This window comes from Podarcis erhardii (assembly GCF_964252035.2).
Source record: "Podarcis erhardii genome assembly, chromosome: 5".
NCBI classification, from domain to species: Eukaryota; Metazoa; Chordata; class Lepidosauria; order Squamata; family Lacertidae; genus Podarcis; species Podarcis erhardii.
In genome coordinates, this window is record NC_138509.1 from 14,386,078 (window position 1) to 14,411,148 (window position 25,071).

The window sequence follows — 25,071 nt, forward strand, 5'->3', positions numbered from 1 at the left end:
ACACAGAAACACCGTTTACCTTCCCACCGGAGTGGTACCTATTTATCTACTTGCACTTTGATGTGCTTTCAAACTGCTAGGTTGGCAAGAGCAGGGACCGAGCAATGGGAGCTCACCCTGTCATGGGGATTCAAACCACCGACCTGATCGGCAAGCCCTGGGCTCTCTGGTTTAGACCACAGCACCACCCGTGTCCAGTTAGACTTACTAGACCCACTGAAATAAACGGGCTGAAAACTCTTATCACCCACTTCCTTTTAAAAAATCATTCTAGCCCCAACCAATTTTTAAAAAATCTAATTTCAATATATACATATTATAGTTGTGTCTTTGGAATAGGCTCTGCAAGAATTTGAAAAAACTTTTATCAAAAAGTGTTGCTCGCGATCATATGCCGCCAAATATGTATAAAATGTCCATAAATTCATATGTGTAAAAATTAGCAATCTTGTGTACACTGTACAAAAACTGTATGTTCACTGAATGTAACAAATGAACAGCCCTGCTGTCTCTTCCAAACTATTCCTAAGGAGATAAAATAAAGTAGTGTACAGTGGTACCTCAGGTTACATACGCTTCAGGTTACAGACTCCACTAACCCAGAAATAGCACCTCGGGTTAAGAACTTTGCTTCAGGATGAGAACAGAAATCGTGCTCCAGCGGCACAGCAGCAGGAGGCCCCATTAGCTAAAGTGGTGCTTCAGGTTAAGAACAGTTTCAGGTTAAGAACAGACCTCTGGAACAAATTAAGTACTTAACCAGAGGTACCACTGTACGTCTTCCTGAACAGGGGCAGGTGGGATAAATAATATACACTGAACTGTTCCAGAGCACAATGATAATATCATATATAATGATATTATATTATCATTATAAATGATAAATAATATACACTGAATTGTTCCAGAGCACAAGTGACATTATCAGTCTCTCCTCTGAATGTTCAGTATTTAATCTCTTAGACCTTTTAGAGTAAAGGATGTTTAACAGTAGTGGTAAATCAGCCATCCTTAGCTCCTTAGCTGGACTTGAGCTCTTCCTTGGAATGGTGGGCAAGAATGAAAATCGGCAGTTCTGTGAAGTCTTGCCATTGCTTAAAAAAATTATAAACTCACGTTTCCAAAGCTTCCAAGGTAATACAGTACAAGTAGCATCAGGACAAATTTAAACAATCATAATAAATGCAACAAACTCAGCAGCAGCTGCAGCACAGGGTCACAGCCCCCACCCCTGGAGAAGAACGTGATCTCAAAAGCTGTAAGACCAGAGAAACTCCACACCTCACCATCGGAGCAATTGTGGTTGAGTCCCCCCTTCTCTTCACCTAAAATGGTTTTAGTAGCTCTTGCAGCAGCCCATCGGAGAGGTTCCTGAAGGACGAGTCAGCAAATTCCCCCTAGCCTACAGAACAGATGAACTATCACAACAACAGCACACACTGTTTCGTTTTTCTTTTGTCGTCCCTGTTTCATAGACGGGAAATTCAGCTCGCTGTCTGAAGCAGGTAACCCTTTACCTAAAAGGCAAGGCCTCTCCAGCTTGTCATTTTCCCAAATGTTGTTTCTTTCCTCCGCTGCTAAGAAATCTGCCTTAACAGTACCTTGCATAGGAAATGAAGTGAATCTGACTTTAAATAATTTTTAAAAACAACTTTCCTGACTTCTCTTCTTTTATCTCTGAATATTGCACCAGGGAAACCAACTCATCGACCATTAATATGCATGGGAATGTTGCAGCCCACATAAAGCAAACAGGATTTCTGTTGTTGTTGTTACTTTAATAATTACCTATATCCGTAAGCAAGCACTCACTTTAGTCCTTCGAAAATGTGATTCCTTGTCACACTTAGGAGAAAGTAGGAGCAGAATGAGAATCAGTGAACCAAATTTTCATGCTTTTTTCCAGGTCCAGGAGGATAATTTGTTATGGGTATAGCATATGAACAAAATACCTTCTCAGAGTTTGTTACCAAGGACTGGTTCTGATATAACAGGCCTGTCCAACAGGTCGATCTTGAGATCTATCGGTCGATCGCTGGATGTCCCTTGTCAATGTTGGTTGATCACAGGTCCCCCCCTTTCCCAAAAAAAGCGCTCAACAATTCTGGTCAATCCAATAGCCCTGTGCTATAACATTTACAGGATGATCCCCCAGGGGGAAGTGTTAATGTGATCCTAATGGGACACTCTCTTTATTTGGCTGTTGCCATTCTAAGGCTGTGGGACGCGGGTGGCGCTGTGGGTTAAACCACAGAGCCTAGGGCTTGCCGATCAGAAGGTTGGCGGTTCGAATCCCCGCAACGGGGTGAGCTCCCGTTGCTCGGTCCCTGCTCCTGCCAACCTAGCAGTTCGAAAGCACATTAAAGTGCAAGTAGATAAATAGGTACCGCTCCGGCGGGAAGGTTAACGGTGTTTCTGTATGGCTGCTCTGGTTTGCCAGAAGCGGCTTAGTCATGCTGGCCACATGACCCAGAAGCTGTACGCCGGCTCCCTTGGCCAGTAAAGTGAGATGAGCGCCGCAACCCCAGAGTCGGTCACGACTGGACCTAATGGTCAGGGGTCCCTTTACCGTTACCTATTCTAAGGCTGTGTATACCTTAATCTGTTGTGCCCCCGCCTCTGGTTTTGAATCCAAGTACAAGCAACATTACCTCATAGTGTCTTGAGTAATACTGTTGTTTGATATGTTTTCCCTCAAACCAGCTCCAATCTGAAAGGAAAACTGGAGCCATATTTCCTCCGCAGTTAAGGTGTGTAATAATAATAATAATAATAATAATAATAATAATAATAATAATAATTTATTTATTTATACCCCGCCCATCTGGCTGGGCTTCCCCAGCCACTCTAGGTGGCTTCCAACAAAATATTAAAATACAGTAATGCATCAAACATTAAAATCTTCCCTAAACAGGGCTGTCTTCAGATGTACCTTTGAGATAGCTGTTCTGCTTGCGTGGATGACAGCGTCTGCACAAATGACAGTTTCATGAAAATGAGTTGGGGGGACATTGCAGGAAATCAGGCAATGCGCATCAGGTGAAGGCATCCTCGCCCCTCTCTGATGTGCACAACAGAGTGAAAATGTGACTTGAAATGCAACTGGGGGGGGGCTCTCTGTGTTTTAAGCCACTAATGTATACCTGAAGTAGCATCTCCACCCCTATCGTTCAGCCCGGACACAGAGGTCCAGTGCCGAGGGCCTTCTGGTGGTTCCCTAACTGTGAGAAGCCAAGTTACAGGGAACCAGGCAGAGGGACTTCTCGGTAGTGGCGCCCGCCCTGTGGAACACCCTCCCACCAGATGTCAAAGAAACAACTATCTGATGTTTAGAAGACATCTGGAGGCATCCCTCTTTAGGGAAGTTTTTAATGACTGATTTTTTAATGTATTTTTAATATTTTGTTGGAAGCCGCCTAGAGTGGCTGGGGAAACACCAGCCAGATGGGCAGGGTATAAATAATAACTACTACTACTACTACTACTAATTATTATTATTATTATTATTATTATTATTATTATTATTATTACTATTATTATTAGTTTTTGGCCTAAGCTGATGCATTGCAGGTCTGTCTCAGAGCCCACCCAGACAGGTGAGGGTTTTTTTTGCAGGTGAATTCTGCAACATGTCAATGACACAATAAATTGCCGGGAAGGACAAAAATAGTGAGCAAACACATCTTATCAAACTCCACCCACTAGTGTGGACAGGAAACATCAATACAGATAAAACGTGCCACTCTCCTGAGATGTAAGAAACACACCCTTTGGGGCTGCTGAAATGAAGGCAAAGTAGGGTGAGGAATGGTTTTTTTTGGGTGGGACCGATTGTGGAGGCAGCTCTAATAATGACAACATGTATTCAGGGACAGCCAGCTCCCGATTTCTGAATGGGAGGGGAGGAGGGAGGCAGCCCCTGTTAACTGTTGAGAAAAAGGCATTTGGCATTTGTGGAGCTACCTTCTAGGCTGAATTCTGGTGAGCTTGTGTATCAGAACAACAAAGGGCCCCTCTGGAGGGCCTTTTTATTGTACACTTAGGATGATTTGTGCTGATGATGGTCTCAAAGAGGTCATACCTGGTCCTCCTTCCAATCCTGTTTCAGCATGTAGAAGATTTAAAGCAGGAGCTTCATTTCCAACCTGTGCATATCCCATAACTTCCTGCTGAAATGCCATAACACTTTATGCTGCAAATCTTTGTTCCGCTTCTGTTGCACTATAGCCTCTCCACACAGGGATACTGTAGGGAAGCATTTCAGTACTAAAGCAGAATAAATTCACCGCTAACAAAAACCCCTATTTGTGAAAGAGTAACTGGGAACGCGGGTGGCACTGTGGGTTAAACCACAGAGCCTAGGACTTGCCGATCAGAAGGTCAGCGGTTCGAATCCCTGCAATGGGGTGAGCTCCCGTTGCTCGGTCCCAGCTCCTGCCCTCCTAGCAGTTCGAAAGCACATCTAAGTGCAAGTAGATAAATAGGTACCACTCCGGTGGGAAGGTAAACGGCGTTTCTGTGCGCTACTCTGGTTCGCCAGAAGCAGCTTAATCATGCTGGCCACATGACCCGGAAGCTGTACGCCGGCTCCCTCGGCCAGTAAAGCAAGATGAGCGCCGCAACCCCAGAGTCGGTCACGACTGGACCTAATGGTCAGGGGTCCCTTTATCTTTCACTGGGGAAAGGAAAAGAAGAACAGGATTGTGTTGTGGAAAGGAGAACAGAATGTATATGTGCTCTGGTCATCATTTGCTTGTAACTGATGTTAGATCAATACTTAATTTCTAAAATGAGAAGTGTGAGTGATATGCCATCCTTCTGTAAGACCACTTCTTACTTTGGGAAGGGGGAAACCTGCAGTTGCTCAGTGGCGAGGGGAAAACTGTCTGCATATGCTCCGAAGTACGTACTCTCTTTATTTCTGCTTAAGAATTCTGTTCCTTAGCCACTGAATTGAACTCATAGTCAGGTACCCAGCGTTAGAAACTCAGATATATAAGCTAGGTGCCAAATGGCACCTTAAATCTAGGTTACTCTCCACATGTTGTTGGACTACAACTCCCATAATCCCTAACCATTATCTATGCTGGCTAGGGTTGATGGGAGTTGGGAAGCTAAGTGCTGAAGAGCCACAGATCCCCAATTCCTGTTGTAAATTGCATAAAGGAAGCTATGGGCATAGACATGTGTTTCATGTGTATTTGAACTGCTGTGGGGTTTGTGGCTTGCCCCACAGCTTTTATCGCCTAGTTGGAATCAGTGCATGCGCACACTTTTAGCTCTTGTTTTCTAGCTGTTGCGAATGCGAGTCTGAATTGTGTTAAGGCCTTGGACTCTGTCCCTAGGAATACACACTCATTTACAAGAGTGAAATGTTGAAGGGTATACAAAATACATCTTATTTTTTTGCCAACCTATACAGCACCCCCTATCTTTAGACTATAGAGTGTGTGATATTTGATAAGCGTTCTCTACCTGATAAGCTAGCAGGGAAGCCTGTGCTCTTTGACAAATGTTCCTAGCTTGCTACATGGATCTGTCTTTCAATAAGGCACTGTAAATCCATAAATTACTTTTATAAGACAGCACATTATTTTGCTGTTTAATTTGCCCACGAACCTTAGGATGTGGGATCAAAGGTTTTCCCATTACTGCAGTTGTGTGGGCCCATGCAGTGGCATCAGAACACCAGAGAAAATGATTGAAATGATTGTCTAGAAAGCTTCCAGACATCATCTCTTAACTTAACGTGGAAGTTTGTTTTAGTCCTTTGTCACTCCCTGCCATAGTTAGATCATTCTAGGTTGTATGTGTGACACAGTTGTGCAGGAAACAGCAACCTGAAAGCAATGCGGAGCTGGTGAAGAACGAAAACAACATGTGATATGTGGGGACACATTTTACCCTGATGGCTGCAGCTTCTCAGAGCATAGTCTCACCCCAGATTAGCGCAGGGCAGCAGCTAAGCCAAGGCTTGCATTAACCATGATTCCAGGTTTGATAAAAGGCTAAAGAGGCTAAATCACAAACCTGGGTTTGGATGGCATGTTGAGCCAAACTTTGGCCAGGGAGGAATAAAGCAGCTACCATCTCCTTGGGATCCAGCAGCAGTGCTGGATTTAAGGCGGTGCCGGCAGTTCCCCCGCACAGGGCGCTGAGCCAAGGGGTGTGTGCATAACAACAACAACAAATATTTAACCACTGAGCCTCTTGGGCTTGCCGATCAGAAGGTCAGAGGTTCGAATCCGCACAACGGGGTGCGCTCCCATTGCTCTTTCCCAGCTCCTGCCAATCTAGCAGTTCGAAAGCACACCAGTGCAAGTAGATAAATAGGTACCGCTGCGGCGGGAAGGTAAATGTGCTTCTGTGCACTCTGGCTTCTGTCACGGTATTTTGTTGCACCATAAGCAGTTTAGTCATGCTGGCCACATGACCCGGAAAATTGTCTGTGGACAAACGCCGGCTCACTCGGCCTGAATGTGGAGATGAGCGCCGCACCCCATTGTCAAGTTTGACTGGACTTAACCGTCCAGGGGTCCTTCACCTTAACAGGTACCTACCGAGAAGGTGCATAAAAAGAGCAACTGAGATTGGAAAAAGAATTATTGCTATCATAAGAAATGGGAGCGGGATGCGGGTGGCGCTGTGGGTAAAACCTCAGCGCCTAGGACTTGCCGATCGTATGGTTGGCGGTCCGAATCCCTGCAGTGGGGTGAGCTCCCGTCGTTCGGTCCCAGCTCATGCCCACCTAGCAGTTCAAAAGCACCCTTAAGTGCAAGTAGATAAATAGGTACCGCTTTATAGCGGGAAGGTAAATGGCGTTTCCGTGTTCTGCGCTGGTGCCGGCTCGCCAGAGCAGCTTTGTCACGCTGGCCACGTGACCTGGAAATGTCTTCGGACAGCGCTGGCCCCCGGCCTCTTAAGCGAGACGGGCGCACAACCCCAGAGTCGGTCACGACTGGCCCGTACGGGCAGGGGTACCTTTACCTTTACCTAAGAAATGGGAGGTGGAAATTTTGTCCTCTCTTGGGGCGCCATATTACCAATGTTTGCCCCTGCCAATACATCTGCACCCCAATGTCCCTATTTTCCAGGGACAGTCCTGGATTTACAGAAGCCGTCCTGGTTTCTGATTTGATCCCGGAATGTCCCGATGTTCCTACAGTGGTACCGTGGGTTACATACGCTTCAGGTTATATACGCTTCAGGTTACAGAATCCGCTAACCCAAAAATAGTGCTACAGGTTAAGAACTTTGCTTCAGGATAAGAACAGAAATCGTGCTCCGGTGGCGCGGCAGCAGCGGGAGGCCCCATGAGCTAAAGTGGTGCTTCAGGTTAAGAACAGTTTCAGGTTAAGTACGGACCTCCAGAACGAATTAAGTACTTAAACCGAGGTACCACTGTATTTTCACGGCTTGACTTAATGTGACATGCCAACGTGGCTTTTGAATTCACTTGAGCTCTGGATTTGTAAGCCCCCCCGAGAATATGATTGAAAGGTGGTATAAAATATTTAAAGTAACTGAACAAGCAGTAATTTGGCTTGCGAAGAAGTTTGAAGTGTAATCTATTTTGGGGGGCAGCGGCAGAATTTGGCTAGAAATCCATACCAGCCTATGTCCCAATTGATCCCACTGGACTACACTGCAAGACTAGTGACGCGGGTGGCGCTGTGGTCTAAACCACAGAGCCTAGGGCTTGCCGATCAGAAGGTTGGTGGTTCGAATCCCCGTGATGGGGTGAGCTCCCGTTGCTCAGTCCCTGCTCCTGCTAACCTAGCAGATCGAAAGTATGTCAAAGTCAAGTAGATAAATAGGTACCACTCCGACGGGAAGATAAACGGCGTTTCCGTGCGCTGCTCTGGTTCGCCAGAAGCGGCTTAGTCATGCTGGCCACATGATCCGGAAGCTGTACTCTGGCTCCCTCGGCCAGTAAAGCGAGATGAGCGCCGCAACCCCAGAGTTGTCCACTACTGGACCTAATGGTCAGGGGTCCCTTTACCTTTACATTGCAAGGCTATCGTAAGCTGTTCTTTTCAGCACAGTTCCTCAGTCTTCAACAAGAGTACAACAGCAGTAGAGCACATTGCAGTGATGCTGCAAGCAACTCCCTTGGCCTCAGCCTAACCCTCTGAAGTTTTCAGAGTGAGGTTTATTCTCACAAGCCACTCTCTCTCAGCCCCAGCTGCATTGACCCTCAAATTTCGGGTCCACAGACATCATTTGCATTGGGAGGATTATTTTAAAGTGTTGGCAAAACTTAAACTAACGTTTTACATAAGAGAAATATGTCAGAAAGTAAATTTGTCTGGGAGTGGACATTCTGTCGCTCTGTCTCTGGTAAATTAAAACCTTGGGTTTCTCATTTGATTTCCACAGGCAGGGAGAACCATTTAAACATTCAGCATGAAACAGCATATGTAGACAATGAGATGGTTCTCTCTAACTTTCTACTCTCTGTAGTTTTCATGGTCTATAAAAGGAAGGAAGTAAGGAACTGCAAGTCTTTCACAAGCCATTTACCCCTTAACTTACAGAACATTTAAAAATCTGTCATAGTGTATTTATTTTATATTAAATTGTAAATGCATAGCTACTTTCCATCTAAAAGGTGCTCAGAGGTTTACAACAGAAAATTTAGAATATATATAGTTGTTAGAAAGCTGACTGTGAATAGACTTCCGGGTTGGCGCCATCGCCGAATGGCGGACTCCCTCCGAGCTCCGGAGGGAGCCTGCTCGGCAGGGGCTGGGTCCTACCGCGCCGGCGACGCGGGGACCCTCAAAAACCATGGGCACTGAAACCCATGGACATGGTGACTCGGCTGGCACCTTTTGCGCTCCCCCGACCCGCGAAGGAGCCTTTTTAAAGGCTGCGGAACGGTGACAGGGGGGGGGTGCTTTGAGTCCTCCGCTTCCCCTGCCGAGCGAAGCCGCATGCCATTCGACGGAGAGCGCTGACTTCTTCTATTGAAAATTTGGACTTAAAAGAATAACCCGTGAGTAATTGGAACCTGGACTAAAAAGGGGGATAAATTTTTTTAAAAAATTCGGAGCGAGCGGGGGAGGCGCAAAAAGGAAGTCAGCCCCCCCCCTGTTGTAGAGGAGTTAAAGTAAAGGATTTGACAACTAAGATCGAGCGTAACCCTATTTTGACAAAGTTACTAACTTCGCGATGGAAAATTATAAGACTGAGCTGGAGGAGAAAAGTGGAATTGAATTAAAAAGCAACCCACCCACCCCACCCCCCACCCCGGAATCCTGGGAGCGATTTGTGAGAGCACCGGGAGAAGAGAAAGAGAGGTTTTGACAGCTGTCAAAGAGCTGTCAAAGCGGAAGAACGAAAAAGAGAACTTTGTTACGAGGACTTTGCCGGTTACATTTGTTATAAATTGGATATAAATTGTTTAAAACAAGGAATAACAAGTTATTTTGACTGGTGGGCGTGATCTGGAAGGGAATTGAGTTATTGCAATTCACCTAGAGGAGCTGAGGGATATTACAAGTATTGTTGGCTTGGAACTTGAATAGAATTTTTTATCTCCTGGGAAACTGCAGAAATGGAACACTATTTTGTCTACAGAGGTCTACACACTAAAGGAGACAATAGATTTATCTATTGAAGAATGGAAGGGACTTGGCATAATGTTTTGTTCCTGAATAACAGAGCCTCTGCAGAGGAATTAGAAGCTTTTGGAATTAGAACATTTGTGCAGGAGAGCAGGGGGGAAAAAAAAAAGGAGGAGAGAGATCAACAAGAACAACAAGAACAACAAGAATTGGACAAAGTTGGAAGTGGGAACATTTGGGACATCCAGATTTGAAAGGTCTAAAGAAATAAAATTGGAGCTTTTACTCCTAAATATAAAAATCTGGATGGAAGAAATGGGCCTTTTTGAGATAGACTCCTTCCAAGATTGGACATTCGAAATTAAAGATGACTGGTAAAGGACTATGGCCTAGATAGATGTGGGAGCTCCAGGAAGACATCAGACGTTGAAGAACATTGGGAACGCAACCGGGAAAGGGGGGAGGGAAATTTGGAATCCAAAGGGTGTAAAATTATATTTGATTATCTTAATTATATTTTATAATTTTATTTTAATTAATTATATTTGATTATTTTAATCTGTATTGTATATTAAAGGAGGGAACACGCGGAAGGGAACAGGTCGATTTTAGAGAATGGGAAAATATTTTTAAAATTGGGCTAATGATAATAAGTTCAAAATCTGGGATAAGAGCTTGCTGAATTTATTTGTAAGAATTGGAATACAAGAGGGGGGAGGGAGGGGAAGTCCTGGAAAGATGTTATTGAAAATAAGATTTTAAATTGGGATGTTTTGTTCTTTTTATTTTGTTGTAATTGGAAATTTCTAATAAATATTATTAAAAAAAAAAAAAAAGAAAGCTGACTGTGAATAAGTTGTGCGAATGATCCCTTTCTTACAACAAAAGGTCCTTTGGCCTTAGTTGCTGGTCTTACTTGCTGGTCACAAAAGATGGAGGCAACAAACAGGAGAGAGTGCTGTCTAAGGCTACACTGGGACTGGGCTTTAATTAACTGGTGCAGTGGTACCTCGGGTTAAAGACTTAACTCGTTCTGGAGGTCCGTTCTTAACCTGAAACTGTTCTTAACCTGAGGTCCCACTTTAGCTAATGGGGCCTCCCACTTCTGCCGTGCTGCCACTGCGCGATTTCTGTTCTCACCTGAAGCAAAGTTCTTAACCCGAGGAACTATTTCTGGGTTAGCGGAGTCTGTAACCTGAAGCGTATGTAACCTGAGGTACCACTGTACCTTGAACTGGTAGCTGGTTCAAATAAACGTGATGGAAACAGAGGACTGGATAATGCAGAAACCTGCGCTCAGCTACTTCTGAGTAGCAGGCTAATCGTGGCTGTTTATCTTCCGGTGATTAATGGTTTCCCATGGTTCCCGTTTCAATTCCATTAAGATCACAAGTGTAGGAAAATTGCCCTGATGCTTTATGCTCCCGCCCCCCCCCCCGCCCCAATTCTTATATACAAGAAATTCATGACCTTTCCTTGAACTTAGATCGCTTTCCCCCCTTTGTGCGTTTCTGGGCTATACGTTCGAAATCAGAAATCATCTGAATCTTCTGCCCTGGTCCCCGGAACATGATTGGACAGAGAAGTGCATATTTATGCTGATGACACCACACATGGCCCAAATGACAAACCATCTCTCCTGCTGGCTCAGGGTGTGTGTTTAAAGCAGTAATGAGGACTAGATAGAGCCATTTGTGGTGCCTCAGAACGGGCAGTTTCAGAGCGACAGAGTGGAAGTCTGCACAGTACTCTGAATAAAAGGTAAAGGGACCCCTGACCATTAGGTCCAGTCGTAGCTGACTCTGGGGTTGCAGCGCTCATCTCGCTTTATTGGCCGAGGGAGCCGGCGTACAGCTTCTGGGTCATGTGGTCAGCATGACTAAGCCACTTCTGGCGGACCAGAGCAGTGCACGGAAACGCCATTTACCTTCCCACCGGAGTGGTACCTATTTATCTACTTGCACTTTGACGTGCTTTCGAACTGCTAGATTGGCAGGAGCAGGGACCGAGCAACGGGAGCTCACCCCGTTGCGGGGATTCGAACCGCTGACCTTCTGAACGGCAAGTCCTAGGCTCTATGGTTTAACCCACAGCGCCACCCGCGTCCCTCTGAATAGCTACCCTCAAATGCTAGGAGTGGCTTTGTCCAGCTCTGGCTGGTTTGCCAGCTACTAGGGGCAGAGGAAGGGGGTGCGGTGCGGTGCGAGCCGTCCCAGGTGTCACGACTGAGGGGGGTGACAAAATGCTGGGTGGCACTCACCTTGGGGCCTGCAGCGCACCTGAACCAAGCGTCTCTTCTGGGAGAGACGCAGTGGCTTGGGCACGCGCAGGCTCTGTGCTGCCCAAATGGTCTGCCTGCTGCCTCCCACCCAGCTGTAGAGGCAAAACAACAACAAACCTATGGTTAAGGGAAACATACTCAACAATCACACAAGATGTAACCAGCTGTACTTTTGAATAAATAAGGTATAATATTCATTGTATCAAATTGTAGATTTCAACGGAAGTCTCATAAAGTTCAACGAAAAAAGACCCAGTGGATCAGTTCATTCTCTAGTCAGTTCATGCATAAGGTCCACACATGTATAAGTATCTATTCCACCTGTCTGTTCATAGAGTCCGATAATCCACATTAAGGGTTGTCACAGTTCCACAGAATCCTTTCACAGAGTCTAAGACAAGGATTTCCGGGATATTAGCCTTGTTTCGCCATCCTAGGCTTCATCAGTAGAACAGGCTCTAGGTAACGCAAATAATTACAATATCGTAATCTCACACATTTTTACAGCAAAATTAATATAAAAAAGCAAACAATTGTACATACCATATGTAATATTACAGGATAGTGGATCTTATAGCATGGTAGTGGTTGCAGTACCTTATTTATTCAAAAGTCCAGCTGGTTACGTCTTGAGCGGGAGGAGGCAGGCAGACCCTAGGCCCCGTGGTGTGCCCTGCCCCTATGGGTGGGCTCGCCCTGCCTCTGTGGGCAGCTCACCCTGCCCCTGAATGTGCCGCCCCAGGCACCCAAGTGGCTTCCTCCGCCGCTGCCAACTACAGCCTCTTTTGGACATACATGACTTGGCCACTGTTCCCTGTGCTCTGGCAACTTCCAGACTGGATGACTGCAATGCTGTGTGGGGTTGCCCTTGAAGACAACTCAGAAACATCAATGGGCCCAAAATGCAGCATCCAGATTCCAGTTCCGTTTCGATCTCATACACCCTTCTGTTTTAAAACAGCTGCCCTGGTTGCTGGTTCCTTTCCAGGCCCAGTTCAAGCTGTTTGTGTTGGGGTTTGGAGCCCCAAATGACTCAGGCCCCAAATTGACCCACCTCCTTTCGCACATACGTAGGGTCAATGCTTTCCCCGGGAACTGAGAACTGGGGAATGGGGCTGAACTGCCATTGGCAAAAGTCAACTCAGACAGCATGAGGAACCATGGGAAAAAGAAGGAGGGGAATTTTGGAGATGTTATGACCAGTTGTTGTTTTTTTACCTCCCTCCGTAAGCCAGGCAGAAGCTTCCGGGGATTTCAGAAGGAGGCTTTGATTTTGGGGGTGGGGGTTGTTTTTTCCCCTGTTGTGGTTTGGCCTATCTCTGTTGTTGAGCTAAAAATGTCCTGTGTCAAGTCTCTTCTTGTGCTTTGGGTAGTTCTGGTCTTCGGCTGATACGTTTGCGTGTTGATTCACATCATCAAGTGGAAGATGGCTTCCTTCAGAACATCTATTTCTATTCAGTGATGAGGGAGAAGAGTGAGATGTAGTTCTTGTGCTTGGAAAAAGCCAGAGATGAATTCCTACTTAGTTTATACCAGCAAACAGCACCAAGACTGAGCTAAAAAATATCATTTTCGGAACAATGACAAGCAGACAAGCTGATTTGGGGCCAGGGCATAGAACAATGAGATATTCCCTGCCTGTTACTGCTCACTCAGCAACAAATATTTGAGGCTGTGTTCTGAAACATGCCCTTTTGAGTTTGTGTCCCAGTTCAGTCAATGGAAACACATAGGGCCAGGGCTACAAAAATAGATGTGATGTGTAGCTTCTTGTACAGAAGCAAAATTGTTCAGAAAATACCTTTTGCTTCAGGCAGAATAAAACGTGTTTCTGGGGTGCCTACAGATCTCTTTTTTTATGCCACTTACCTTTCTGCAAGTTGGCTAAACTAGTCACCTCTTGCTGGAGGGGCGACTGTCTCACTTCAGGTCTTTAGCAGGTGAAAAGGAGGAATTTGAATCAGGTCCTTGCAGCATCAGTCCCTGGAAGAGAGGAAATTGTGCTCGGGCGGCAGATGCAGTCGTATGCAAATAGCTGGGGGGGGGGTGGAATTATCATCTACAAACACTGGGAAGAAATTCCATCTGCTGCTTCCTTGAGAAGGGGGCCTTAATAAATTCTGAGACTGCAAAGTTACACACATCTTAATCAAGTCTTAATCCGAGGAATTAATGTGCTGTGTGTTTCTGCATAATTCCAGGAATCACGCAAAAGCTATGACAATAGCCAGAGCCGCAGATGGACTTGCCTCCTTGCACAAAATGCTGCATGAAAAAGGTATATTGGTATATTGAGGCAAACGTGGCTCCCGCCTTCACAGCCTTTCACGTACAGGTGCACCATCTCAAAGTGCCAGGGCGACTTGTGCGCTTTCATGTGCGTGGCGTGCGCACATGTGCTTGTCTATGCATGTGTGTGCACAAGTGCCAAACCACTGTGCTTGCCTTCACGTCTACTGCAGAGGAGGAAAACCGTCCAGAGGTTTTTTCTCTTAAAAACACTGACCTTTTTTTATCTTAGAAAAGGAGTCGGCGGGGGATACGGGACACAAATATTTCTAACCGCATATATGTTGTTACCTGTAATAACAGTGCAGGATGAAAATGGAGGGAAATGTGAGGTAAGGAAGGAAGAAGATGCCCACCAGTTCACAAGCAGGCATTGCCTCCCAGCTTTGACACAGCCTGCATTGAGGAAATAGGTATAAATTTTGCACCGGAGGCCAAAGCTCAGCTTGTCTTTAGCTTCTGAAAGTCACCAGATCACAAACATTTGGCATGAACCTACCAGTCCACAAACACGAAGGTTTATTGGTTAGCTTTGAAAGGTAGCTGCACTCCCAGAATTAAATCCCACTGTGCACAATGGAACCTGTTTTGGAGTAAAGACACTAATTCTTCACAGTGTTAGCCTGTGGCTGCAACAAGCACACTTATTGGACGTGAACCCCACTTAACTGAACTTATTCCCACCAAGTAAACTGACCTCCTAATCGTATATGCTACTCAGATATCACTTGGGCCTCTTTTTCAGCTCTTCTCCGGTTCCTATTCCAGGCCGATGGAGTTCAACTTGCTCACTGACTCAGAGGCCCACAGTCCCAATCTCTCCCTCTCAGAGTCGGGGACACCACAACATGAGCACAGCTGCAAGGGGCAAGAGCACAGCGGTAAGTACGAAATTGGCTTTGCTCTGAACAGCAAGCGGTGCTTCTCATTTCATAGCCTCCAGCTCCGGCCTGATTAGAAAGGGAGATGCTCTATTTGTTTCTTAGACATGAGCCTATCATAACTGGTAGAGCAGAGCTGCAGAACCTCATGCCTGAAGGCCAAAATCCAGGCCTCTAGCTGGCCCTCAGGGATTGCCCAGGCCGTGCCCTCTCCCCAATCCACCCCCTAAAAAGGTAAAGGGAACCCTGACCATTAGGTCCAGTCGTGACCGACTCTGGGGTTGCGACGCTCATCTCGCTTTACTGGCCGAGGGAGCCGGTGTACAGCTTCTGGGTCATGTGGCCAGCATGACTAAGCCGCTTCAGGCGAAGCACAGCAGCACACAGAAATACCATTTACCTTCCCGCTGGAGCGGTACCTATTTATCTACTTGCACTGGCGTGCTTTCGCACTGGCTAGGTTGGCAGGAGCAGGGACCGAGCAACGGGAGCTCACCCCGTTGCAGGGATTCGAACCGCCGACCTTCTGTTTTTTGTTTTTTTGTTTTTTAAAAATTATTAAAAGTTTTGTTAATACAGTAAAGAGAAAAAACGGAATAAACAGAGAACAAACAAAAAAGAAACAAACATAAAATTTAGCATCTTATAATAACCATCTTTTCTTCATTTTTGGACTTCCTCACATCTCTCGCTCCTGCGTTCCAAATTTATAAAACTTTAGCCAGCAACTTATCACCTTATTTCCATTCTTATTGTACACATTTCCAATATTTTGTCCCTAACTTTGAATATTTTTATCTAGGTCCTAAATACTTAATTTTGACATGATATTTATTCAAAATTTATTTTTCTCATAAAATTCACTCATTCTCATAATCTTTTCAACTAACTTTAAGGTGTCCTGTTATTTTCAAATCTCTCATCCTACTTAAAACTCATAAAGTTTACAATGTTTTTGTAGGTAGTCCTTAAATTTCTTCCAATCCTCTTCCACTGCTTCCCCTCCCAGGTCTCGGATTCTGCCAGTCATTTCTGCTAGCTCCATATAGTCCATCAGTTGCATCTGCCATTCTTCCAGCGTGGGCAAATCTTGAGTTTTCCAATATTTAGCGACAAGTATCCTTGCTGCTGTTGTTGCATACATAAATAATGTTCGATCATTCTTTAACACCCTCTGGCCAACAATGCCCAAAAGGAAGGCCTCTGGTTTCTTAGGGAAGGTATACTTAAATACCTTTTTCAGCTCATTATATATCATTTCCCAGAAGGCCTTAACCCTGGGGCAAGTCCACCAGAGGTGAAAGAACGTTCCTTCAGTTTCCTTACATTTCCAACACATTATCTGACAGGTGATATATTTTTGCTAGCTTGACTGGGGTCATGTACCACCTATATATCATTTTCATAATGTTTTCTTTCAAGGCATTACATGCCGTAAACTTCATACCGGTGGTCCATAACTTTTCCCAGTCAGCAAACATGATATTATACCCAATATCCTGTGCCCACTTTATCATAGCTGATTTAACCGTTTCATCCTGTGTATTCCACCTCAGCAGCAAGTTATACATTCTTGAAAGTACTTTAGTCTTAGGTTCTAACAGTTCTGTTTCCAATTTCGATTTTTCCACCTGGAATCCTAACTTTTTATCCAATTTAAAAGCCTCTTTAATCTGAGCGTAATGTAACCAATCTCGCACTTTGTCTTTTAGTTTCTCCAAACTCTGCAATCTCCAATTGTCTCCATCTCTTTCTAATATTTCCCAATATTTCGGCCATTCGACCTCCATATTGGGTCTTTTCACAGCCTTAGCTTCCATAGGTGATAACCACCTTGGGGTCTTGTTTTCTAATAAGTCTTTATATTTTGTCCAGACATTAAACACTGCTTTCCTTACAATGTGGTTCTTGAAATTCTTGTGAATCTTAACCTTGTCATACCACAGATATGCATGCCATCCAAAAGCATTGTTAAATCCTTCCAAATCTAAAACATCAGTGTTTTCAAGAAGCAGCCAGCAAAAAGCTGCTGATTCATAATACAACCTTAAGTCTGGCAGGGCAAACCCCCCTCTTTCTTTAGCATCAGTTAATATTTTAAACTTAATTCTGGGCTTTTTGCCCTGCCATACAAATTTAGAGATATCTCTTTGCCACCTCCCGAAACACTCCATTTTATCCACAATCTGTAAAGTCTGGAAAAGAAACAGCATCCTTGGCAATACATTCATTTTTATAGCAGCAATTCGGCCCAACAAGGAAAGTTTCAGTCTTGACCAACTTTCTAAATCTCTCTTAATTTCTGACCAGCACTTTTCATAATTATCCTTGAATAAACTCAGATTTTTTGCTGTTATGTTCACCCCTAGATATTTTACTTTTTTAACCACGTTTAACTCTGTCTCTTTCTGAAACCTTTCTGACTCTGAAACTGTCAATTTTTTTTCCAATACCTTAGTTTTTTGTTTGTTTAATTTAAAACCCGCCACCCGACCAAAGTCTTGAATCAATTGTAATGCCCTTTTCGTACTAGATTCTGGCTCCTGTAGGGTCAAAACTAGGTCATCTGCAAAAGCCTTAAGTTTGTACTGTTTCGCTCCGACCTGAATTCCTTCCACCAACCAGTCCCCTCTAATCATATTCAAGAGCACCTCCAGGACCGAAATAAATAACAGAGCGGAAATAGGGCAACCTTGTCGTGTTCCTTTTTCAATTTTAAACTCTTCTGTCACCACGTTGTTAACTATCAATTTGGCCTTCTGTTCTGAATAGATTGCATCTATCCCATTTTCAAATCCCCGTCCCACTCCCATCCCTTCCAGATTTTTCTTCATAAACTTCCAAGAAATGTTGTCAAAGGCCTTCTCCGCATCTATAAATATTAACACTGCTCTTGTATTAATATTTGTTTGCAAAAGTTCCAAAATGTCAATAATATTCCTTGTGTTAGCAGACAAATGTCTTCCTGGGAGAAAGCCTGCCTGATCTTTATGGATCACTTCGCTTAAAACCTTTTTGAGTCTGTTTGCTAAAATGTCTGCAAAAATTTTGTAATCCACATTTAGAAGGGAAATGGGACGGTAGTTCTTAAGTTGTGTCTTTTCCAATTCTGATTTAGGTATCAATGTGATGAAGGCTTCTTTCCACGTTTCCAGTGCTTTCTTCCCCTCCATAAACTCATTGCAAACCTCCATTAGTGGATATATCAAATAGTCTTTCAGTATCTTATAATATTTGGAGGTAAGCCCATCTGGCCCTGGGGATTTGCCCAATTGCATATTCTGAATGGCAGCTTCAATCTCTTGTCGTGTTATTTTACAATTCAGGGTTGATCTATTTTCTTGAGACAACCTTGGTAGTCCATTCTTTATCAAAAATTGTTCTATCTCAGCCTCGTTTTGCGGCCCTTGAGTATATAGTTGTTTAAAATATCTCTGGAAGCACTTCCTAATCTCCACAGGGTTCTGAATATTTCTTCCTTCAGTCTCTAGGTTAGTGATCGTGTTTAATTTTTGTCTCTTTTTCAACTGCCATGCTAGCAGTTTTCCACATTTATTTGCCGAGTCGAATGATCTTTGTTTCATTAACTTAACTTTCCACTCCACTTCCTGATTTATCAATTTGGAGTATTGTCCTTGGTGAAATTTAATTTCTTTCAAAATCTCCTTTGACTTCGGTTTCAATCTTAACTTCTTCTCACATTCTTTAATTTTCTCCAAAATCTTATCTTTTTTCTCATTTTGTGCTCTTTTCTTTACAGCGTTCTGTTGTATCAGGAACCCCCTCATAACCGCCTTACTTGCATCCCAGATGATTCTTTTTTCCACTGTGGTGTTCAAATTTATCTCAAAGTAATCCTTCAAAACTTTTTGGGCCTTTTTGGTAATCTCCTGATTTCTAAACAGATTGTCATTCATCTTCCATCTAAAGGAGCCGGTTGAGATTAGTCTCATGTCCATCTTTACAGCGTTATGGTCGGAGCAGGTCTTTGGGCAGATTTCCACCTTTCTCGTCTTAGGTGCCAGACCTCTAGTTATCCATATTTGGTCGATTCTTGTCCATGTCAGTTGGGCTTCAGAAAAGAATGTTCCCTCTCTTCCCAGGGGGTTCTTTGTCCTCCAGATGTCAATCAAGTCCAAATTGTCAGTCAGTTCAAAAAAAGTTTTAGGTAGTCTGCCATCTTTTGTCACATTTTGGCTTTGAGACTTGTCCATGTTAGTTGATGCCACCCCATTCATATCTCCCATCATAATGATGTTGTCATAGTCCAGATAGTCCAGCATTATCTCATGCAGCTTCTTATAAAATTCCGATTTCCCCTCATTTGGTGCATAGATTCCTAATATCAAAAACTTTTCTCCTTGATTTTGTATCTCAATTGCCAAAATTCTTCCCTGCTCATCTTTAAATAGAAATTTTGGTGACAGGCTCTTCTTCGCATATATCACTACTCCTCTTTTCTTAACTCGGTCCGAAGAAATAAATTCTTGTCCTAGTCTTTTGTTTATTAACACTTTTCTGTGGAGCCTAGTCACATGTGTTTCTTGCAAACAAATAATGTCCAATTGTTCTTTTTTCAATATATGAAATATTCTTCTCCTCTTTTCCGGGGAATTACAGCCATTAATATTCCAGCTCAGAAGTTGCAGAGACATCCTGAACAAATCTGTTATTCCTCTGGTGGTGGTATCTTTTTCTCCGGCTCTTCAGGTCCCAAAGGTGCAGGTACAGATGATGGTCCAGACCCTGAAGGTCTTTCAATCCCTTTCTGAAGGTCCTCTCCGTAGGCACTCAAAAATTTATCTTTATCCTCGGCTGTTTTAATTTTAACCTTCTTCCCTCTGAATGTAAAAGATAATCCTTGGGGAAATTCCCACCTAAAAACAATTGAGTTGCTCCTCAGCAGTTTTACTAACTCAATATAGGTGGATCTAAGGTCCAAAAGTTGTTTTGGGATATCTTTATAAATTTCTACTCTTTTGTCCGAAATATCCAGTGACTTTCCGTAATGTAGGCCTAGTATTTTGTCTCTTTCCTCCTTAGATATCAAAGTGATCAAACAGTCTCTGGGCATGTCTTTCCTTGCTAATTTTCCAAGTCTAAAAGCAGTCACAATTTTAAAGTCCTTTTCTTCCTCCAAAGGCCAAAACCTGGAAAATTCTTTTGTCAGAAACTCAATTAAATTCCCTTGTTCAATTCCCTTGTTCACCTTCTGATCAGCAAGTCCTAGGCTCTGTGGTTTAACCCACAGTGCCACCCTCATCCCATCCACCCCCTAGGCTAGAATAAATCAAAGACATTTGACTTTGCAGATAAGTGAATATTTTACTCACAAAGTTTCCAGAAGTTACAGCAAATAAGTCTCCAGCACTGGCAGTAAAACAGAGATGAAAAAGGTTCCAAATGACTTAAAAAGAAAAGTATTTTGTTTCTTTACAAAAAGGATCATGCAATCTTTGGGTTTGTAAAGATACAGGCTTCGAAATCTCATTTTTTGAGAGATTTGGTTCATTCGCAGGGAGCCATGACCGCATGACTTCTTGCTTGTTCCAGGAAGCAGAAAGAGAATCGGAGCCTGCTAAGCTCCGCCCCCACTGGCAACCTGAGCTCAGGTTAACCCTTTATTGCACGCAGTTGTGAGTCAGTAATATATTACAACAAATCGGTGCTCTTGCTTTTGCTTTCACAGACACAGAAAAGTCACAGCAGAACCAGACCGATGACTCGAATCCTGAGGAAGGCTCCTTGAAAAAGAAGCAGCGCAGGCAGAGAACTCACTTCACCAGCCAACAACTCCAGGAGCTGGAAGCCACTTTCCAGAGGAACCGCTATCCGGACATGAGCACCCGGGAGGAAATTGCTGTCTGGACCAACTTGACTGAAGCCAGAGTCCGGGTAGGCCTCATTCACACCCGCTCTGCTTTCTCTTAAAGTGGTCAGAATTTGAGGATTCGATAGCGAACCACATAGCAGACCAAGCAGAATGGAAGAGGCCTCTGCATGTGGCTTTTAACTTTTTGTGTGAGCTATTATACAGCGCAAGTACTTTCTGAGGAACAGATTGCTCTCAAAATCTTGCATTTTAAAAAGTGAGGCACTCCTCTCACAATCAATCCTAATAGTGAACTCAAGCGGCGAGTGCCACCAAAATAGGACCACGAAGAAACAAGGGGGAGATACTCGCATGCTTGAGGAAACCCTGAGGTTTGCAGAAGTACATTTCCACCCCAAACATGAACAAGCTGAAAGGACGGGGGGGGGGGGACACAGGGAGGAGGAACACCAACAAAAGCCCATTGTGGACTGAGCATGCTCAGTAGACATGGAATGAAGAGTAACAGAAGGGGAAAGAAAGTTGGAACACTGGGTGGTGGGAGATAATGGTTGGCTGGGATCCTGTACTCATTTTAGAAGTGAGGATGCCTGCCACATTTTGTCGCAAGTTCCACCTGTTCTATTGCTGAGGACCCGTTGTAACTGCAGCTCCCATTATCCTTTGCGATGTTCACTGAGGCCTATGGGAGTTGTATTTCTGCCCCGCCTGGTGTCTACCCGAACACTGAGGTCCAGCACCGAGGGCCTTCTGGCGGTTCCCTCATTGTGAGAAGCCAAGTTACAGGGAACCAGGCAGAGGGCCTTCTCGGTAGTGGCGCCCTCCCTGTGGAACGCCCTCCCACCAGATGTCAAAGAGAACAACAACTACCAGACTTTTAGAAGACATCTGAAGGCAGCCCTGTTTAGGGAAGCTTTTAATGTTTGATGTATTACAGTATTTTAATATTTTTTTGGAAGCCGCCCAGAGTGGCTGGGGAAGCCCAACCAGATGGGCGGGGTATAAATATATTATTATTATTATTATTATTATTATTATTATTATTATTATTATTATCATCACCAAGCTAACACACAGAGAATGCTAACTTAAGGAAACACTCCCTTTCTCTCACAGGTGTGGTTTAAGAACCGCAGGGCCAAGTGGAGGAAGAGAGAAAGGAACCAACAGGCCGAACTCTGCAAGAACAGCTTTGGAGCCCAGTTCAATGGACTGATGCAGCCTTATGATGACATGTACAGCGGCTACTCGTACAACAGCTGGGCCACCAAAGGCCTTGCCACCAGCACCCTGTCGGCAAAGAGCTTCCCCTTCTTCAACTCGATGAACGTCAGCCCCCTCTCGTCGCAGCCCATGTTCTCCACGCCCAGCTCCATCGGCTCCATGCCCATGCCTTCATCCATGGTAGCTCCCTCCACAGTGACTGGCGTGCCAGGCCCCAGCCTCAACAACCTCAACAGCCCCGGCCTTAACTCGGCCGTTTCATCCAGTACCTGCCCATACGCTTCCCCAGCCAGCCCATACACGTACCGGGACACGTGCAACTCCAGCCTGGCTAGCCTGAGGTTGAAGGCCAAACAGCACGCCAACTTCACCTATCCGGCAGTGCAGACAGCAGCCTCCAGCCTCAGCCCTTGCCAGTACGCTGTGGACAGGCCAGTATGAAGGCCTAGGACCCTTCCCCACCCACCTAACCCCGATAATCAGGAACTTGGCCATTAGCCCGACAGCCACACCCAGACCGACCAAATTCCAGGAAGATGTGCTTCGTGACGACCATGCTGTTATAAACTTTCCGACTTCTCTCTTTTGTTTTTGGCGAATGTAAACACAACCGCTCATTGAAAGCTCGTTTGGGAAAGAGGACTTTTCTGCCAGGCTCTGAGGTCATTGTCAATCCGGCGCTGAAATGCGATAGCTCTCGGCTTGCTCCTGCTCCGGGCCGAGAACAGGCAACCCATTCGTGCAACAATACGGAGAGAGGGAGACCCAGGAAAGGGGGAGGGGGGACAACAGTGCAGCTGCCGATTCCACTCACCAACGTATGTCTGTGCGCTGCGGCGATTTGCATGCCTGCCGACACGAAACCCTCCGAGGTCTAAACGCTATGCTGGAAAGACCACAGATTGGTGCATTGAGGATTAGACTTCTTTCACGAATGTTTGCACAATGTTCTGTCGCTTCTTCTTCTTTTCCTTTGCAGATTTCGGCCTTTTGTGGTTGAGGGTTGGCAAAGGAAGATGTGGTCTCATGGAAAGGTTCAGAGTTCATGAAGGCAGGGGCGAGAGAGGGATTATGAGCCGTGGGGAGGGTCTGGGACCCAGCTGAATGGAGAGATCCACTCGGGCACGTTGATAAGATCCTGCCCCCTCCCCCCGATTTACACTGGTTTCTAAGACTACAGCAGAAGCTGCTAGCAGGTCGCCAAAAGGGATACAGAACTTTGACTTTAGCAAAAAAACAACAGCGACAACCGAGAGCTGCATAGTCCCTCCCATGCCTACCTGTGGAAGTCGGGGAAAGGAAGAGTGAAAAGATACAGAGAAATATGAGCAAATAAAACATTCCCTGTTGGATTTCATTTTCGACCAGGCGGGAGTTAAATATCAGTATATCCACATACAGAACCCCATTGCTTTCCTTTTACAGTCAATGGCTCTTTCATGCTCCCAATAATAAATTCCATTACAAAATAAATCGGAAGAAATCCTTGCAATCTTTATGGGTGTCTGTTTATTGTAAGAGCAATGTGGAGCCAACACCTAGGATTAAAGCGTTCTGTTGCTTTCCCCTCCTGAAGGTGGAGAAACTGGGCTCTGCAGTTAAAGCAGACCTTTTTTTAATCCTAGAACTCAGTGTCTAAAAATTAGGTGTTACCCTCAAGTTTGTCAAAAATAGCACCATGCAGCCGATCGCTAGGTCTTACATTTTCATATTTGGGTAGATTGCACGTTTTCTACTGAAAGACCAAGATATTGGTACTCTGGCCGTTTTACTCGTGTTTGTTTACATAAGCTTTTAGTTATAATGTTTTTGGAGAGTCGTATTTCAGCCTCCAAAAGTTTAGAAGCTTGAATTAATGTGGAACACTGTTCCAAGGGGACGTGGACTGAGAACACTTCAAAACCAGAAATTTGTCTCATTCCCAGGCTATTCTTGGTCCTGCTAAAGTTTAAAATGTAAACTGACACAAGTATGCCTATTTTTATCTGGTATATTTTGTCTATCCATTATGTTCTCACTGCAGCCTTGACTTGGGGAACCCTTTTTTTAAAAAAACTGTCTTCAAACGTGTAGCATGAACCCAATCACTGCTCCAGACAACCTATTTATTGAGCGTGATTTGCTTTCCACAAAGCTTTCACAGAGGATACATTGTATCTGGTCTTTATTGAGCATTTGTTCAGGTTTGCTTACAGGGATGTTATATAACAGTGAGCACTCCTCCTGGGTTTATCGAGATTTGTTTTTGGGCTGTTTACATGTCTTCCCATTAAATCTTCCATTCACCCCACACTTTCAAATGCATTTCCCAGGCACTTTTCCAAACCACACACACAAAATCAATTTCTTTCTAAAAGTTTATTTATTGTGCTGGCGTGACACAAGTGTCTTAATCCACTTTAATTGCACAAACCTAAACTTCCCGGTTATGCTGGTAGTTTGTAGGTTCCCTGGGTGTAGCAGCCAATTCTGAAATAATATTTCGGACCTTCAAACTGGCAAAACCTTTTCCCACAGCTATTCCTTTACAGACGCAGCCCCTTTGCCCTATAGGAAAAGCAAGCTAGCTAATCGCTCCATTCTTTATATGCACCCTGCTAACCAACCCAAAACAGCATGTAAAACATTTTGCACATTAAAACAATGCATCGTTAAATCGACACAACAAAACAAGACAATGCAGAAGCAGAGAAACACGATAAATACTCCCTCATCCAGGGGTGAAGTGTTAGTTGCTGTGAGTGGAGTTCCCTGATGTGGACCTTGTGCAGAGTATAAATCAATAAGCTCTCACCACAATAAAGACTTCCTAAAGTTCTACTGCAAACTGTCTTAAACTAGTTACAAAATAAACATTGCAAAAACAAATGAACACATTGCTCTTAAACAACTAGCAATACAGGCCAGTCTTCTTTTTAAGATCTTACTGTTTAATATTGTCCAAGAACTATTCTCTCTGGTCCCAGAGAGAGCTCCGTCTAAGCAACTTGTTCC

General features: G+C 44.4%; 1 protein-coding gene and 1 long non-coding RNA gene across 4 annotated transcripts in view; one reads left to right on the forward strand and one right to left on the reverse strand.

The window, feature by feature from the left end:
• PITX3 (paired like homeodomain 3) overlaps positions 1-23,569 on the forward strand; it is a gene marked incomplete at its 5' end in the record, with an annotated part of 29,390 nt that extends 5,821 nt beyond the window's left edge. Inside the window, 4 exons of one of the 3 annotated variants that reach the window (XM_081864400.1) lie at positions 14,052-14,128; positions 14,885-15,020; positions 20,710-20,915; positions 21,970-23,569. In XM_081864400.1, the coding sequence (XP_081720526.1) occupies positions 14,090-14,128; positions 14,885-15,020; positions 20,710-20,915; positions 21,970-22,518 (930 nt within the window). In that variant the 3' untranslated portion in view covers positions 22,519-23,569. The remainder of the gene's footprint in view (positions 1-14,051; positions 14,129-14,884; positions 15,021-20,709; positions 20,916-21,969) is intronic. The other 2 variants (XM_081864399.1, XM_081864401.1) reach the window with 2 other exon arrangements.
• Positions 13,142-20,636, reverse strand: LOC309343164. The gene is made up of 4 exons (XR_014157140.1): positions 20,354-20,636; positions 14,837-14,997; positions 13,720-13,833; positions 13,142-13,301 (listed from the first exon to the last, which is right to left on the reverse strand). It is a non-coding gene; the product is annotated as an uncharacterized lncRNA (long non-coding RNA).
• Positions 23,570-25,071: the final 1,502 nt, after the last annotated feature.